Genomic DNA, 18,983 nt, shown 5'->3' with positions numbered 1-18,983 from the left:
GCCCTCAAATCACTTAAAACAAATAAAAGTCCTGGACCTGATAAAGTATATCCAACTCTGCTGAAAGAAACAAAGAGCAAAATACTCTCCTCCCTCACAACCGTATTCAATATGTCCTTGCGACAAGGCATTGTCCCTTCAGATTGGAAAAAGGCTAACGTGACACCGATTTTCAAGAAAGGAGACAAAAGAGTACCAGGTAATTACAGGCCCATTAGTCTAACTTCGGTTGTAGGTAAGCTACTTGAGGGCATAATTAGAGACAAAATTGTGAGTTACCTTGAAAGCCACTCATTAATTGGGGACTCACAACATGGCTTCCAAAACAAAAGATCCTGCCTGTCAAATCTATTAACCTTTTATAACGACCTCTTCACTGTTTATGACGTAACCAAATCACTGGACGTAGTCTATCTTGATTTCCAGAAAGCGTTTGATAAAGCATCATAAATTACTTTACAAATTAAAGCAAATAGGTATTGACGGTCAGGTAAACCAATGGATCGCGAATTGGTTGAGCAACAGAAAACAACGAGTAGTGATTGACGGATTTAACTCAGAGTGGGCGCCGGTCACTAGTGGCGTCCCTCAGGGCTCGGTTCTTGGCCCAGTGCTCTTCATTATTTACATCAACGACGTGGATGTTGGACTCAATAACCGCATAAGTAAATTTGCAGACGACACAAAGATTGGTAACTCGGTTCTCACTGACGAAGACAGGCAAAGCCTCCAAGAGGATTTGCACAAAATTTCAGCTTGGTCGGATAGATGGGAGATGCCCTTTAACGTAGACAAGTGCCAGGTCCTTCAAGTTGGAACGAGGAATAAGAAGTTTGATTACGAAATGCGCGGCGTTAAACTCAAAAGCGTTCAATGCGTCAAGGACTTGGGGGTCAAAATCGCGTCAAACCCAGGGGCGTCATTTGGGGGTCTTGGGGGGGCCAGTTGCCCCCCCCAAGACTCAAGTTGCCCCCCCCAAGCCTCAGTTTGCCCCCCCTACCAGCGAAGCCTCAAGAAGTAACAGCAGCTGGATTTAGTTATATATATATATATATATATATATATATATATATATATATATATATATATATATATATATATATATATATATTTTAATTATTATTATTATTATTATTTTGTTGCTGTTGTTGTTGTTGTTTGTGTGTGTGAACAGTCAACACTGAGCGGCAGTTAGGGTTCCGGAGCAGCAAAGACAGATGCTGTAGCCTGTTTAGGAGGTGGGCCTCAGAACTGGTGACGTCATGGGGAGCCTGTGAGATATATATATATATATATATATATATATATATATATATATATATATATATATATATATATATATATATATATATATAAAGAGAGAGAGAGAGAGAGAGAGAGAGAGAGAGAGAGAGAGAGAGAGAGAGAGGAAGCTGATGAAGCTCTTTGCTCACCAAACTGTCTCTGCCCCCCCCAAGAAAAATCTGAAATGACGCCCCTGGTCAAACCTCAAATTCTCACAGCAATGCTTCGATGCAGCAAATAAAGCGAACAGAATGGTGGGCTTCATTAAAAGAAACTTTTATTTAAGAATAAAGATGTAATACTCCGCTCTACAACAGTTTAGTCAGACCCCACTTGGAATATGCGGTACAGTTTGGTCTCCCCACCATGCAAAGGATATTGCTAAATTAGAAGGTGTTCAGCGTCGGCAACGAAAATGATCCTTCCTTGCGCAACAAATCCCTCTGAAAAGGCTTTCTACCCTTAACATGTTCTCTCTTGAGAAACGTCGCCTCCGAGGAAAACTGATCGAATGTTTTAAAATACTTAATGGTTTCACGAATGTAGACAGATCAACATTGTTTCTGATCGATGACACTTTGCGCACGAGGAACAATGGCGTAAAACTCAGATGTAGACAAGTAAATTCAGACTGCACCAAATTTTTCTTCACCAACGATGTAGTGCGAGAATGGAATAAGCTCCCATCATCAGTGGTCCAGTGTAACACGATTGACTCCTTCAAAAATAAGCTCGACCGTCACTTCCTTCAACTTAATATCAACTAGAGTAGAAATGCAACGTTTTGGAGTCTTCTGATTAATGTAAAATCACTTAGGTTTAAGGACAGACCACCAAGTCTGGACCATGGGTCTGTGGTCTGATTTTCTATGTATATCTCTCTCTCTCTCTCTCTCTCTCTCTCTCTCTCTCTCTCTCTCTCTCTCTCTCTCTCTCTCTCTCTCTCTCTCTCTCTCTCTCTCTCTCTCTCTCTTCCATGAGAAACCCATATACATATATAATTGGTTGCACAAACATCCCAGGTTAACTCTATTTACAAGGGGAAAAATACCATTACAATTGTAGTTACATTTCGGGACATTACACGACCTTCCCGTTTGATTTGGTATTTTTTCCTATAAGTAAATCTAGACCAGAGCCATAAGAAATAATACTAAGTACATGAGATTGTTGACACACCTACCATGGGAGTAGGAGGCTAGCAACAACTGCAATACAACATCATAATCAATATTCATATCATCGACGTGGATACTTCCACAAATAGGAGTCATAAACAAGATCTGCTCCTACAGGGTGTACTCCAAATACTGCCTCCGCCCATTGCGTGAGAACAGTTTCTGTGCCTAGACTTGGCTAAAAGTGTCCCTTACGGACCTTACTACTCCCTTCTTTGCCTTGAGCTGCCAGTCCCAGTATCCCTCTTGGGTAACAGGATGGATGAGCGTCCGCAACAGGGATAAACTCGTATTTTTCTTTTTTCTTTCCTACTCTTGTGTACCCCCCCCCCCCCCTCTCTCTCTCTCTCTCTCTCTCTCTCTCTCTCTCTCTCTCTCTCTCTCTCTCTCTCTCTCTCTCTCTCTCTCTCTCTCTCTCTCTCTCTCAGATTCGGAAGGCTCCTCAACGATGCAGTGTGTGACACCTGATCAAAAAACCGCTCACAGCCACGTCCCTCCTGCCCACCTGCGTAAATAGATGCCATGCATCGCAACAAACGCGTAACCATGAACACGCAAGTACCACCATCTCTATTACCAAGACACAAGATAACCTAAGAGTCCTTAGTTTCAATGCGCATAGCCTAAGAAACAAGATTGATGAACTGAGATGTCTTGCTGTGACAAAATTTTGACGTAATTGCTATAACCGAAACATTTATCGACACCACAAATATTGATTTAAGTACAGAATACAACATAGATGGCTACAGACTCTTCAACAAAGATCGTGTAAACCGTAGAGGTGGTGGTGTCGCCCTTTTTGTCAAAAGCTATTTGCAACCCCCTGACAGAACACCGAGAGAATGTAACATTTGTGCATGCGAGAAACATTGCAAAGGTCAATTTAGATATATCTGTCACCTACATGCCTCCGGGGCAATCACTCGATTCCAGTCTTGAAATGTACAGCGTTTTAAGGCAGTCACTTAATAACAGCGACTCACTGATACTAGGAGACTTTAACCTCCCCCATATCGACTGGGTGACACTGTCTGGTACAGAAAGCGAGTCTCATAGAATGGTTGAATTTTTAGAAAAAAATTATCTAAGCCGAATTGTTTCTGAACCAACTCGACAAAATAACATACTAGCTCCAAAATGATAATATGTACCTCTGGGGTTTTACACAATGTCCGAGGATCTAATGGTAAATGTGGATCATACTGTGTCCTTGAGATTGATAAAAGGTCTCTCAGAGCTGAATGATGAATTTGATGCTTAATTGCCCAGTTTCTAATTAGTATTTGAGAACTCGTAATTGTATTTTCCATTGTACCTGAAGGCACAATATCAGAGTCAACTTCATTTTCTGAATATTCACTACTTGAAAGGTTACCGGTGATGTTCACTGACCCAGATACAGCCCCCTCGTTACTAACGTCCGGATCAGATTCTCTCTGCATTCCAGTGTGTGTTCCTGAGCTGGGGCTCGTATGCTGGAGCTCGTATGGGTTCCTTTATCTCCAGTTTCCTTTCCGGCCGTTCTCTATCTGCGGTGGTAGATGGTCACTGTTCTTCCCCTAAACCTATCAACAGTGGTGTTCCACAGGGCTCTGTCCTATCACCCACTCTCTTCCTGTTATTCATCAATGATCTTTCCATAACAAACTGTCCTATCCACTCATACGCTGATGACTCCACTCTGCATTATTCAACTTCTTTAAATAGAAGACCATCACAACAGGTAGTACACATGACTCCAGACAGGAGGCTGCAGAACGCTTAACCTCAGACCTTGCTATCATTTCCGATTGGGGTAAAAGGAAACTTGTGTCCTTCAATACCTCAAAAACTCAATTTCTCCACCTTTCAACCCAACACAGTCTTCCAAACACCTATCCCCTATTCTTTGACAACACTCAGCTGTCACCCTCTTCAACACTATAGTCCGTCCAAAATGTTGAGTCCAGTCTGGCGGAGCCTCGAGAGGGGAATTCCCTTGGTGCAGCGTTGCCTGGTGTACTAGGAACAATTAAAGGCTTAGTAAAGAAGTGTGAATTATTTCCTCTCTCTCTCTCTCTCTCTCTCTCTCTCTCTCTCTCTCTCTCTCTATTTAAACATATTTCTACAAAAAGGAGGCTCAAAATTACACTTTTTTGCTCTCTCTCTCTCTCTCTCTCTCTCTCTCTCTCTCTCTCTCTCTCTCTCTCTCTCTCTCTCTCTCTCTCTCTCTCTCTCTCTCTCTCTCTCTCTCTCTCTCTCTCTCTCTCTCTCTCTCTCTCTCTCTCTCTCTCTCTCTCTCTCTCTCTCTCTCTCTCTCTCTCTCTCTCTCTCTCTCTCTTATTTAAACATATTTCTACAAAAAGGAGGCTCAAAATTACACTTTTTTGGACTCTCTCTCTCTCTCTCTCTCTCTCTCTCTCTCTCTCTCTCTCTCTCTCTCTCTCTCTCTCTCTCTCTCTCTCTCTCAGATATTTAATCTGACAGTTTTCCATCTGAACTTTCCTCCTCCACATTGATGATGAAAGATTCCACAAAGTGATCCACCGCAACATCTTGTCTTGTCTTCCTGAAGGCCCTCAGCATGCTGTACTGCTTGCATCCAATTGCATGCTGTGACCAAGCTTAAGGCTTCCTTGACAAGAGGTTGTAGGGAGGCCATTTTAAATATGTTATTCTTAGCCACATGTGCTTTCACTTGAGCTCAAATGAGCTCAATGGGGTTGTAGTGGCAGTGGTAGGGTGGAAGCCTTACAACCTTATATCCTGTTTCCTCCGCAATGGGGTCGATGCGGTACTTCTTGCCGACTGCAATTTTTTTTGTGAGCTCGTACAGCTCTGCTCTGAGCAGGTCAGGACTTAGCTGAACACCCTTCCTCTCAAGACAATCCCTCAGGTCAGCTATCCTCCATGATGAGGTGGGATTTCTCTCACGCAGAGCAGAATGGTAGGGAGTGTTATCCATGATGATGGCAGAGTGTGGCTCGATGTTTGGCAGCAGCTGATCCTTGAACCATTCCTCAAACATGGTGGCATTCATCTGCATGTGGTAGTCGCTGTCGTTCATGGCTCGAAAGATCAGTTCACAATTATTTATGAAGCCATCTTTGGTTCCGGCATGCAGCACAATGAGGCGACTTCCTTTGCCAGTCGGTGGATTAATGCCTGTTGCTGCACGCGATGTGGTGTCTGTCCAGCATTTCCTGACGGTGTAATTCTGGTTCACCCAGGTTTCATCGAGATACAGTGTTGTGTGAGGACTGCTTCACTTGCCGGATTTCTTGCAGAAATCGGATTCGCGCAGCCACAACATCAGTCCTTTCCATAAGGAATTTCCGGCCATCCACTTTTCCATACTTGAACCCGATATCATTGAGAGTCCTGCGCAGCAACTCTGAGCATCCATCAAAGGAAATAATCTGCTTAAGTTCTTCCTTTATTTTATTCAATGTAGGAATTTCTTTCCTCTCGTAATGTTGCAACACTGTTCTTCTCACCACACGTCTGTCGAAATCGTCCAAGTTCGTCACAGTTGCAGAGCGCTTCTTTTTTGGCGATGAGAAGAAAGGCTGTTCAGGAGACCCTCGTGTCATGCGGGCTTGATTGATGCCAGAGCAGATTCTCCGAACAGTTTTTTTGCTGACATTTGTTGCTTTTGCAGTCCTGGCAGCAGCTTTTGAGGGATGAATTAAAGGTCTCTCTCTCTCTCTCTCTCTCTCTCTCTCTCTCTCTCTCTGTGTGTGTGTGTGTGTGTGTCGGGTAATCATGAGAATCGACCTCTCCGTTTACCTGCGGATTAGCGCGGTTAATGTACCCTTGACCCAGCCTCAAAAATGGCAACATTGGAGAGCAGAGCTGCCACATTTTGTGGCATCTATACAAAGTCATTGTTATTATTCCACTAGAACAATATTCAAAGCTCTCTGTACATCCTTATTAGAAATTTATATAAATGCACTATTATGAAGATTCATTTAGAAGTAATCTAACAATAAGACAATAATTGTTGCTAGTACACCAGGCAACGGCGCACCAAGGGAATTCTCCTCTCGGGGCACCGCCAGACTGGACTCGACATTTAGGATGGACTATAAATATCCTCGGTCTATCCTTAACTCAAAATCTTACCTGGAAACTTCATATCTCCTCTCTCACTAAATAAGCTTCCTAGAGGTTGGGCGTTCTGTATCGTCTACACCAGTTCTTTTCCCCCGCACAGTTGCTATGCATATACAGGGGCCTTGTCCGCCCTCGTATAGAGTATGCATCTCATATGTGGGGGGGGCTCCACTCACACTGCTCTTCTGGACAGAGTGGAGTCTCAGGCTCTTCGTCTCATCAGCTCTCCTTCTCTTACTAATAGTCTTCTACCTCTTAAATTCCGTCGCGATGTTGCCTCTCTTTCTATCTTCTATCGATATTTTAATGGTGACTGCTCTTCTGATCTTGCTAATTGCATGCCTCCCCCCCTCCTTCAGCCTCGCCTCACACGACTTTCTGATCAAGCTCATCCCTATACTGTCCAAACCCCTTATGCAAGAGTTAACCAGCAACTTCACTCTTTCATCCCTCACGCTGGTAAACTCTAGAACAATCTTCCCTCATCTGTATTTCCTCCTGCCTACGACTTGAACTCTTTCAAGAGGAGGGTATCAGGACACCTCTCCTCCCGAAATTAATTTCTCTTTTTGGCCACTCTATTCAGGAGCAGTAAGTAGTGGGCTTTTTTTATTCATTATTGTTTCTCTTTTTTATTCCCTTGCACTGTCTCCTCTGCTGGAAAAAAAAAAAAAAAAAAATGTGTGAAGGCTCAACCTCTCCACCACAAAACCTGCTAGTGCTGACACCACCTTCATCAAGATATGATTCATAGTTTTGCTTCTCCCTTGGCTGTTGACTTCACTTGGAAGACATTATTTGGCTTGCCTCTGAATTCCCTTACCACTGAGCAGTGATCACATCATCTCTCACCCAAATATTATATTTACCTAACTTACAAATACTTACAAATTACACAGAAAAGCAAGCAATGGCCAGGGTTTACAGCAGTAGGTATGTTCATGAGATTGATTTGTGTGGTTGTATGCGGTGGTTGTCTCGGTCGCCCTGTCCCGGATGTAAACAAACATTCCAATAATATTTCATTTGCTTAAGATATTTTTAATATATTTTGCTATTTCTTTCCAAGTATCTTGTAATGTTCTACATAATGCTTATTTATTCAGATTCATGTCTAGACAATTTTATTAAAGAACTGAAATTATTTTTGCTTATTTTTTTAGTAGACGTTAAGTGTTGGAATACGTAATTGAATTTTAATCATACAAATGAAATGGAAATTTAGAAACTAAAAACGAACAGTAAAGATATCCTTTCTCACATATTTGTAACCAGCGAGTTCAAAGGTGGACGACATGGTGCCGGCAGGCCGCCATAGAACTGTCATATTTGTTCACTGTTTTAACCCTTTCGTTGCTAAACGCTCGCTGCGAGCTCCAGCCGCACTCAAATTTGCCGCATTTGAGTGTTCCAACACTTTCTCACCCCACAGAATTGCCAATTCAGTGGGTTTTCCAGTAAATTTGGTGGAAAATCATATCAGCCCAGCGCGGAAATTTTATGGACTAGCAACTGGTCGATGTTGTTGTCCAATATAGCGGCATTTTTGCATAGCTTCACCTATCACATGACTGATATTTTGACCAAATAGTTGTAAATTTTGCAGTTGGCAATACTGCCCTGCCAGCACCCCATCATCAAGAGATCTACAGTAGTTGCCTTACGGCTGACCGTTGCGCACGTATAAATGTACGTCTTCACAGGCAACACCCCCTGAACGTGCCTGTTCATTCGCAAGAGAGAATTACATTACCAAATCGTATAGATCTTGGCCCCCTCTTTCCAATGGTGTTTTTATTTTTTAACTGTGATGAATAGTTTTTTGAGATACAGAGGTTAAAAAAGTGAGCACTAGCGTCGCTTGCTGGTGGTGCTAAAAGCTCGCTGCGTACGCCAGTCGCACTCGTAGCAAAAAACACCCCCTTAACGTGCCTGTACATTTGCAGGAGAGGTTTACATAACTGAATCTTATTAGATCTTGGCCTCCTCTTTCCAATGGTGGTTTTGTTTTGTAGCTGTGATGAATACTTTTTGAGATACAATGGTCAAAAGAGATCCCCTTCCCCTGCTGGGGTGCCCGAGCGTGCCTGAGGGGATAGTCTTGTTTCGAGCACTTAGCAATGAAAGGGTTAATTAAGTTGGTAGTTATATAGTGATACTAATTGGAATCAATTTTCCTTGTTTATACGAGACTTAAAGCAACTTTTAAACTACATCTGTGTAATTTACATGCTCATGCCTTACCTAGTTTTCTCAACTGATAATGTGGAATGCATATCAATATTACCAAATAGGGCCAAAATAAATTTTCATTCCTTTTCCAATGTTGGAAAAAATCTTAATTTCTACATCGGCCCACAACCACTTTTACATGGATGGACCGATGTAGGAAAATCATTGAGATTATAAATCGGCCCGACTTGTTGTTGCCGCTATGCCGCTCTACTGCTACTTGTCGTTATCAGCCTGCCGTATGAATGTTTGCTGGGTAGAGGGAATCGACCCTTAGTCAGTGGGGGGGGGGGTGACGAGGTGCGCAAATGGCAAGACTACCTGCACAAATGGTGGGACAATGGCCGCAAATTAAGGCCGCACAAATGGCGAGGGCGCAAATGGTGAGGTTTTACTGTAGTACAGGTAACTCTCGATGTACGCGAGTGTTGCGTTCTTGACGAGGTCACGTAATTCAAAAACAATGTAAATCAACCAAGAGGTAGGTTTCTGTCGAAAAATAAATACCGTAATTTTCGGCGTATAGCGCGCATTTTTTCACAAAAAATGCCTGAAAGTTTAGCCCTGCGCGTTATATGCTGAATGTACACATTTTTAATGATTTTTTTCTTCTTTGGGATGTTTTTAAGGGTCTGTTTTTCGTCTTATCCAATAACAACGGCAAACTTACCTTTATTATTGTTTATAATCCTTCATAGTCCGTAGCTGTCCTATAATATGTTACCATAGAATACAGGGCGATCTAATAACTACTATACAAAGACTAAATCGGTGGAAGATAGTCCATGCCTTGCTGTTATCCCATTTTTCCGTCGGGTGCCATTTGTATGATCTTGATCTTGATGTCACAGGTGGCTTAAGATTGTATGACTAAGGAGCAGTACAAGCTACATAAAAAATCATATTGGAAAAAAATGTCCATGTGTTCATTATTATTTATTAATATTAGTGAGAATAATGGGGTGAATATGATATCAGAAACTGTACATCATGAGTCTTGTACGAGGAGTTATTTCACGCAATCCCAGCCCGGCCACCATTTGCATTGTTTACAAACCACACAACCACACGCACACAACAAACAGCTGCATGCCGCGTGTCACCAGAACCGAGATATCCACTCGGGCACTCATTCTCAGCCTCTCTCGTGTGAGGAAGAAATGAGGGACACCATGAGGGGCTGGCTAGTATTGGTACCGGTACTGAGCAGTCTGGCACCGGTACCTGCCCACCCCTATTGTTGAGTAGCGTGGCAGCATAGGTACTGTATTGTTGTTCAAGTGGCATGCGGGAAGAACTGAGCTCAGCTGTGTGGCCGTGTGAGTCCAGTTGCGTGAGACATCTGGTGGCCACTCCATAAAATATCGCGTCTAAGTGAAAAAAACGCCTATATTAAACATTTATTTGGATTTTGGACCCCGCGTTATTTCAAAAACGCATAAACCAAACTCGCATAAATCGAGAGTTACCTGTATATTCAAATATTCATTCTTTCCCCGTAGCGTCCAAGAGTGGAATCATCTCCCATCTCGTGTAGTTAATAGTCTCACTCTTGACACATTAGGAATAGGATCATCAATCATTATCTCCCCAATCCTGGCCCTTCACCATGTCCCAATACCTTTCCTCGTCCTAACCCTTATCCTAATCCTGTCCTGGCCCCTTGAATCCCCCGCACAACCCCTGCATATCATGCCACCCGAGAGGGGCCCTCTGTGGGTCCCCTAGAAATTAAACGAAATGAATAAAATGAGGAAAAGACCCGCACCTTTTCTCTTCGTCCTCTTCTTTCTCTGCCTGTAGGTATTCTGGTCCTATTCTTAAATGTGTCGGGCTCCCATTATGAATATTTTCTAAAACAACGGAGAAAATTAACTGGATTTTCATGGGTGATATTCATGTTTATGGTGCAGGAGTCTTGTAAAACTATCACTAGAATCACGAAACAGTCCATGAAGACTCCAGCAGCTTCTACGAGAAACTTTTTGAACAGGCGAACTGAGATGCAGATACGTTTAAGAATACGGACTTATATTTTTGACTATCTACAACTTTAGGAGACTCATGGCTAGAAATGAAAGGAAGGAATCAATAGGGAACCAGGAAATAATCATCCCACAGTCCTTTCGCTTGTAGTAGCCCTTATGAGACACGGCTGGGTATTAATGCTAAAAAATTATATTTAAAATCATTCCAATGATTAACACAATATTTATCTGAAAGATTTTAACCCCTTGACTGCGGATTTCCCACAAGAAGACATCACCAAGCTACATGAATGGATCAGAAAGTGGCGCTACAATTTAGTGAAAAAAAATATAGTCATGTACCTTGGGAGGGGAATCCAGCATACCAATACCACATGGGAAACACTCCACTATCCACCACAGAGGCAGAGAAAGACCTAGGAGTTTATATTACCAGGCTACCAGTGAAAGCCAAATCCTTGCCAATCACAGTGGACGGGTTAGTGTGTCAGTCATCACTCTGATCACAATTTCCATTGCAAGTCAGTTGTTTCTGAGGTTTTAATAAGTAAATGGGGATTGGTTAATTTTTATAACAGCTGGGTAGTATCTGATAGGTTAAGGTGGAGTTCTGTTTGTTCAAAAATATGCAAAATGTTATCAGAAAATGCAGCATCTTTCCTTCTTTTCCTTGCCTTATGTCATTTTCATTTTTTTTTTTTAATGTGAAATGACCAGAAAATAAATATTTCTTTATACAGTACCAACTTTCTGGGTCTCAAAGAGCATTATATTCTATATTTCATTCTTCAAAATACATTCCTATGGGAATTTGACTGCTGTGGTGCTGTGGCTACTACTCACTGATTGGCTGATGAAAAGTGTTTGCCTTTTGGGCAAACATATCACTGAGCACTTTTTGTCTCATTTGCTATTGTATGCATCCGTCTGACTTGTCGGTGATACTACTGAAAACATCTTATCCAATATCTGGAGTATAGGAGTGTGATTTATAGATAGTTTACTGTATTAATTTTTTTTATATATATAAACTAGTCAACACAGATGGTTTAAGGCTCAGTAAATGCAACATGCTGAAAATTTTATAATTTTACCTGATTGATAACTTTGGCATGGACTGAATATGGGAAGAGGGATGAGAAAGAAATGGGTGGGAGACCTTTATTATTACCTTCAATATATTGCTGTATGTAGACTTATGTTAAAAACTGACTGGCATATATATTTATATATTCTCTAATTATATTACAATTTCATTTTCAGACAGAGGCACTACGTGATACCCTCAGCAGGAATAAAACAGCATACAACCAGGTTATTGAGCGGTACATTTCCCTGGCACACGGACTTCCTCCTCCACTAGATGAATGTCCCTACCTGTCCCCACACAACAGAAAAAATAAACCAAGTTCATCTCCCTTATACCCCCAGAAGAACCTTTCCAGGACAGGTGCAACCATCAAGACCAGCACTGTCTCCCCAGCCATCTCTTTAAGGCAAGATTCATCTGATGTTGAGGATGACCTTGTTGGAGAAGTGGAGGAATCACTGCAGAGGAGGAAACAACAGCTTGGGTTAAGTGATGACTTTATATGTGAGGAGATAGAAGATGATGAGGTTGATGAGGATGACCCCACTTGGAATGGCTCTCATTACCATGCCAGGGTGAATTTACCCAGCAGATTGCATAAAAAGAGAAAACTTTCTGACAATCTTATTACAAACACAGTGGGGTCATCTGATGAAAATAAGTCTCGAAAAAAAGCAAAAGCACCTGTGGATGAAGTAAGCCTTTCCCAAAACAAAACTACTGATTTGAGGCAGCTTTCTGTGCAGGACAGGCTTTCAGATGTGAGCAACTTACCAAGAAGAAGAGGTAGGCCTCCCAAAAGAAAGTCAGTGGTGGAGGTGAATGATGAGGGTAATATATCAAAGAAAAGATGTAGATTGCCCAAACAAAAGTCAGTGCAGAAGGTGAGCGATGAGGGTGATATATCAAGGAAGAGAGGTAGACAGTCCAAGGCAAAAGTGGCAGCAGAGAGTCAAGAAAATCTGAATCAGAACAACCCAAGGAATGAACCCAAACGGAGAGGCAGGCCACCCAAGGAGAGTAAAACATTGAGTGAGAACCCCACCAAGGGCAAAACATCAAACACAAGGTCAACTAATGAAAACGAACCCAAACGGAGAGGCAGGCCACCCAAGAAGAATGAATCATTGAGTGTGAACCCCACCAAGGGCAAAATATCAAACACAAGGTCAACTAATGAAAACGAACCCAAACGGAGAGGCAGGCCACCCAAGAAGAATGAAACATTGAGTGTGAACCCCACCAAGGGCAAAATATCAAACACAAGGTCAACTAATGAAAACGAACCCAAACGGAGAGGCAGGCCACCCAAGGAGAGTAAAACATTGAGTGTGAACCCCACCAAGGGCAAAACATCAAACACAAGGTCAGCTAATAAAAACGAACCCAAACGGAGAGGCAGGCCACCCAAGAAGAATGAAACATTGAGTGTGAACCCCACCAAGGGCAAAACATCAAACAAAAGGTCAGCTGATGAAAGCAGTGTGCCACAAAAGAGAGGCAGACCATTCAAACAGAAAGGAACAGGGACTCTAAAGATCCACACTCAAGACTGTAATGTTGTGCTGAGAAGGCTTGGTGGGGGCAGGGAGGGCATCCAGTCTGTAAACAAAACAAATGAAACCAGAACAGTGTGCAGTATTAGAGGTGCAGAAGAGGAGCAAAGACCTCAAGAGAGCAGTGATGGTACTGTGAAGTTGGTGCAGGAGGCAGTGGGAGGGACTGCTGGTATTCTGCATAGGGTTGAATATGGGAAATATATAATCTGCCTCCTTGACACCATGGACACGATACTTATCATGGGAAATCAAAACTCGCCCAGTGAAACTAGTTATGGCAAGGAAACAGAAGCAACTACAGGAAAGACTTCCAAAAAAAAGAAGAAAAAAGCCCAAGAAAGAGAAAAGAGTACAAGAACTCATACTGGCAGCAACATGGAAGCAAACACACAAGTAGAACAAACTGCTAACAAAATTACTAACATAGAAAAAAGAAAAAAGGTTGATCAAACAACTAAAAAAACTAACAACAAAGAAAAGGAGAAAAAAGCCATAGAAAAACAGCAGACAGTGGATAAGAAGGCAAGGAGTAGCACAAGAACTGAATCCTCACTCCATCATAAGGTGATGCAACAGTCTGAGTCAACTGTTGAACATCCTACAGTGAAAAAGATGGGACAGAATAACAGCCGAAAAAGGGAGCACATCTCAAACGCAGTCAAGTCACCGAAGAGACAAAGGAATGAGTCAAGCGTGCCCGCCAAGGCTTCTGTTGCAGCACACCTGGCCATAGATGCCATGTTGTCACCTGGGCAGAATAGCAGCATTGTTCCCAGCAGTGAAGGCAATGTGCTGAAGAGATTACATGTTGATCCAGATGCAGGAACAGATAAAGCTACAGGTCAGTTTATGCAGCATGAACCTTCGAACACCGGTGAATCACCAAATCAGCCAAAAAAAGCACGTGACCTAGAAGTCTCTGACAGAAGTCTTTCTTCCGATGGGTCAGAGTCAGAGTCAGAGTCAGAGTCACAGGATGAAGATGGATGGCTTACTGATAGTGATGAAGATGACATGATTTCAGAATTTAGTGCAACCCAGAAAAAGGAGAGCCTCCATCGGACACGAGAAAGGCTGAAAAGAAGGAATTACAGACCAAAGCACAGAGAGTCAGTGAGCAAAATTATATTTGATAGTAACGATGACATCCTTATTTTGGAACCACCCAAGCCTGTGCCCATGTCAGAAGACAAGAAAGACAACACAAATTCTGAAAACAGCCAGAGCACAAAGGGGGTGCAAGGCAGACCCTTCATGATATCGTCATATGTTTCCTTGAAGACCCAAAGAGCCAATAGGAGAGCTGCAGGTGGACACCAGCAAAGCCTGACCACTAGCAGTTCCTACATCCAAGGCCTCATCAAGAACTCCATCATGAAAAATGTTCTAGAGATGATGACTTCGGCCTCAACCAGGGTACCAGTGGACGGTCAAACGGAGGAGGAACCTGACCCTGAGGACATGTGGGATCTCCTGCCAGCCCTCCCCCAGCGGTCCTCCAGCTCCCTTGCCACAAGGGCTGCCCAGACCAGCCTGCAAGAATCTGGCATAACGGTGGGTGTTCTGTGATCAACTTTATTTCCATCATTGTGAAAGTTTTTTTAATGTTTTGCTCCTCCACTTCCTTCTTCCAGTTGTAACTATTTGAATTAGCATCATTTCCCAGCATGAAAAGCCTGACTATTAAACCACTAATCATTACTAAGCAGCATATACCTCATTTTGTTTCCTCCAGTTTTCTGTCATTCATTACTTATTAATTCATTTACCTCTCTATTCCTTCTTTCATTCGTTCATTCACTCATCCCACAGGAGACTGCAGCCACTGCTCCAGAGAGGCCAACAACTGTCACCAGCACCAACATTAGTGGTGCAGTCATCACATCAAAGGTATACTATATACTTTTCTTGATATATAAAAAAAAAAATATCACTTGATTAACCTCTTCGGTACGGCAAGTCAAAACGCGCCCCCGCGTCATATCCGGGATTTCAGCGCGCGCGGCAAACTTTAAAAACTCCACGGTCAATCACAAAACGAAACATAATCATAACAGAGTATGTATCTGAATATCGAGAATAATTCCATTGTGCCTTACACACCAATATTCAGTCTAAAATAAAATGCAATTTATATTTCACTCACTAATTTTCATCGGAGGGTGGCGGCGATGGAAGTTGGTATTCTTCCTCCTCCTCTGATTGATGAAGTATAAGTGTTGACACGCTTGAGAAAGAGTTCTCGGCAGCTGGTGGTGGTGAAGGAGGTGGTGGTGGTGGTGGTGAGGTGAGAGGTGAGGGTGACGGATGAAGGCGCTGGAGATGGAGGAGGGCTGAATGTGAAGGAGAAGGTGGTGGTGACGGATGAAGGGCGCGGGAGATGGAGGAGGGCTGAATGTGAAGGAGAAGGTGGTGGTGAGGGTGATGGTGACGGATGAAGGCATGGCTGGGAGATGGAGGAGGGCTGAATGTGAAGGAAAAGGTGGTGGGTGAGGGGTGATGGTGACGGATGAAGGCGCAGGAGATGGAGGAGGGGCTGAATGTGAAGGAGAAGGTGGTGGTGAGGTGAGGGTGATGGTGACGGATGAAGGGCGGGGAGATGGAGGAGGGGCTGAATGTGAAGGAGAAGGTGAGGGTGATGGTGACGGATGAAGGGGCGTGGGAGATGGAGGAGGGGCTGAATGTGAAGGAAAAGGTGGTGGTGAGGGTGAGGGTGATGGTGACGGATGAAGGGGCGCGGGAGATGGAGGAGGGGCTGAATGTGAAGGAGAAGGTGAGGGTGATGGTGACGGATGAAGGGGCGTGGGAGATGGAGGAGGGGCTGAATGTGAAGGAGAAGGTGGTGCTGGTGGTGGTGAGAGTGAGAGTGAGTGGTAAGCAACGATGGGTGATTGTGGGAGTGAAGGAGGCTGAGAAACAAAATTAGCAGATAGGGGTGAAGATGAGCGGTGGTGTGTGTGGTGTGGATGTGGAGAGGGTGGTGGTGAAGAAGTTTTGTGGGGTGAAGAGGGTGCAGAGCGGGATGTATGGGGTGATGGATCACACATCTCTCACCAAGTGTTGCCACGTGACTGACTCGGACACAATAGAAAAAGAGATTACGCGCGAGACATCGTTTTCTATAAATAAAATTGCCTGTTGTGCTATTGTTGTGTCCTTCATTTATCATTCTTTTTGTAATTCAGAGAGAGAGAGAGAGAGAGACGTAACAGTGGTAGTTACTCATTTATTTACTTTTTTTCCATTTAGTATACAATCGCACACGCACACACGCGCACACACACACACGCACGCACACGCACGCACCTCACACGCACGCACGCACGCACACACACGCACACACACACACACACACACACACACACACACACGCACACACACACACACGGCCCGGTGGTGTAATTGGTAGCGCGCCTGATTCACAACCAGGTGAAGATAATTTGGATTTATCTTCTTTCACGTGCAGCCCCTGTTCACCTAGCAGTGAGTAGGTACGCGACGTCAGACAAGGAGTTGTGACCTCGTTGTCGCGGCGTGTTGTGTGTGAGTGGTCTCAGCCCTCCCCCAAAATCGGTACAATGAGACCCTGGCTCGCTTCCATAGGGGAATGGCTGGCTGTCTCGAGAGAGACCTGCAGCAGACCAAAAGGTGAATTACACACACACACACACACACACACACACACACACACACACACACACACACACAATACGCCTGCCTCGTATCTCTACGGTGACTGTAGAGTTGACTTAGAGAGAGAGAGAGAGAGAGAGAGAAATTAGTTGACCATAAACTGGCTTGACACGTTTTCTGCGTTTTTTCATCTACATCTATCAGGGACAGACTACGAGAAAATAAAATAAAAGCATTACTTACAGATGTGACTTTATCTCATATCAAATTATGAACAAAAGTAGTGGTCTTAGCTCAGTGGAGCAGAAACAGATGAGAGGTGCAGAGAGGGCGGGCGGGTGGGGCAACATGATAAGGTGATCAAGCGTGCCGGCAACTCGGTGGGCGAGAGGTTTCTACACTCGCAAGTAACATATTTTCCCTCACTTTATTTGTGTTATTTCATGGTAGAAACAAAGGGTATTTAACTACCAGTGGTAGTAACTGTCCGCTAAGATCCAATATGAGTGCATGAAATTACTTCATACTCTGACATAAGAATAATATTGGGAGGTACATAAAACACCGTAGCATATCCGAGCAACATTTTGAAAGTCTCGTGCCATATCCGGGAAGAAATGAAACACACACTGACTCAAGCGACCATGACGCAGTATGCGCGTCACTCGGATATGCTACGAGAGACCAAATGACGCGTATACTGCGTCACCGTGCTGAAGAGGTTAATAGATTTACATATATTTCAAATATTCTCGAATGTATAATTAAATAAGTTGATGTATTCATTTACTTATTATTTTTTATTCCTATTTGAGTGATGTATGGAGGTCAGTTGTATATAAGGAGATTGGTAGTAATGTAAGACTTTCAACATTTATGGCAGGCCTCCAAGTTAAAGAGGAACTTCTGGACAATCGACAGCGATGAGGAGAAAGAGGATAAAGACACAGAAGAGACAGAGTCACTCTTCATGCCCACACCCCCCGTGGCCTCACAGCTGGTCCAAGAGAGCACCGTGCTTTCCAACTACAGCTCCCATGGCCCTGAGCATTGGATGTCAATAGCTAGAGCTATAGGGAAGCGAAAAAAGGTAATGTGACGTAAAATCAAGTGTATAGTATCTAGAATAAATGTGTATGTAGTGAAGGCAAAAGAATGTAATTTAATATTTTTTATAACAAAGGAGGCAGACCATGGCTGGACAGTTTGCCTACAAACAGTATGCCTACCAAACATTATACATACCGACAATGTGCCTAACGGATATTCCACAATGCTAAAAACAACTTTCTTTATTTGAATAATATATATATATATATATATCTATATATATATATATATATATATATATATATATATATATATATATATATATATATATATATATATATATATATATATATATATATATATATATATATATATATATATATATATATATATATATATATATATATATATATATATATATATATATATATATATATATATATGTGTGTGTGTGTGTGTGTGTACAGTAAACCCTCAGTTGTCCGTGTGCACTGTATCCGACATCGCCCTTATCCGGGAGTTTTAAAAAAATGTGAATTTTTTTTTCCAAAAAATAATAAAAAATTGTCGTGGGCAGCCAAAAGTCGTTCAAATTGGACGTGCGATGCCTCTAAGCTCTGCCCGGGCGGCGTACCGCACCACCAAGGTAAAGAGATTCTACCTTGCGCACCACAACATAACAGAACACTGGCGTCCTTGGGGCCATGGCGGGTGCTGGCCAGCCCCGCAACGCCCCGACAATTTTTCTTAGGTAAAGTCACTAATTATCGTTTGCAAGAGACGCCACAACGCCCATGCATTCACTGTGGATGGGGAAAGGCTTGCCTACACTGGAGTTGGTGTAGATAATGTAATATTGCAGAAAATA

The 18,983-nt window shown here is 42.9% G+C and overlaps 1 protein-coding gene across 4 annotated transcripts in view; it reads left to right on the top strand.

The window, feature by feature from the left end:
• Positions 1-18,983, top strand: part of LOC127003873 (uncharacterized) — a 56,714-nt gene that overhangs the window by 25,866 nt on the left and 11,865 nt on the right. For 3 of the 4 annotated variants that reach the window (XM_050870993.1, XM_050870981.1, XM_050870996.1), the window contains 3 exons: positions 12,047-14,986; positions 15,245-15,322; positions 17,949-18,155. In XM_050870993.1, coding sequence (XP_050726950.1) covers positions 12,047-14,986; positions 15,245-15,322; positions 17,949-18,155 — 3,225 coding nt within the window. The remainder of the gene's footprint in view (positions 1-12,046; positions 14,987-15,244; positions 15,323-17,948; positions 18,156-18,983) is intronic. The other variant, XM_050870989.1, reaches the window with a different exon arrangement.

The sequence above is a fragment of the Eriocheir sinensis genome, chromosome 3 (genome assembly GCF_024679095.1).
Source record: "Eriocheir sinensis breed Jianghai 21 chromosome 3, ASM2467909v1, whole genome shotgun sequence".
Classification (NCBI taxonomy): Eukaryota; Metazoa; Arthropoda; class Malacostraca; order Decapoda; family Varunidae; genus Eriocheir; species Eriocheir sinensis.
Note: the sequence above shows the minus strand (reverse complement) of the source record. Positions and strands in the feature narration are given on the sequence as shown.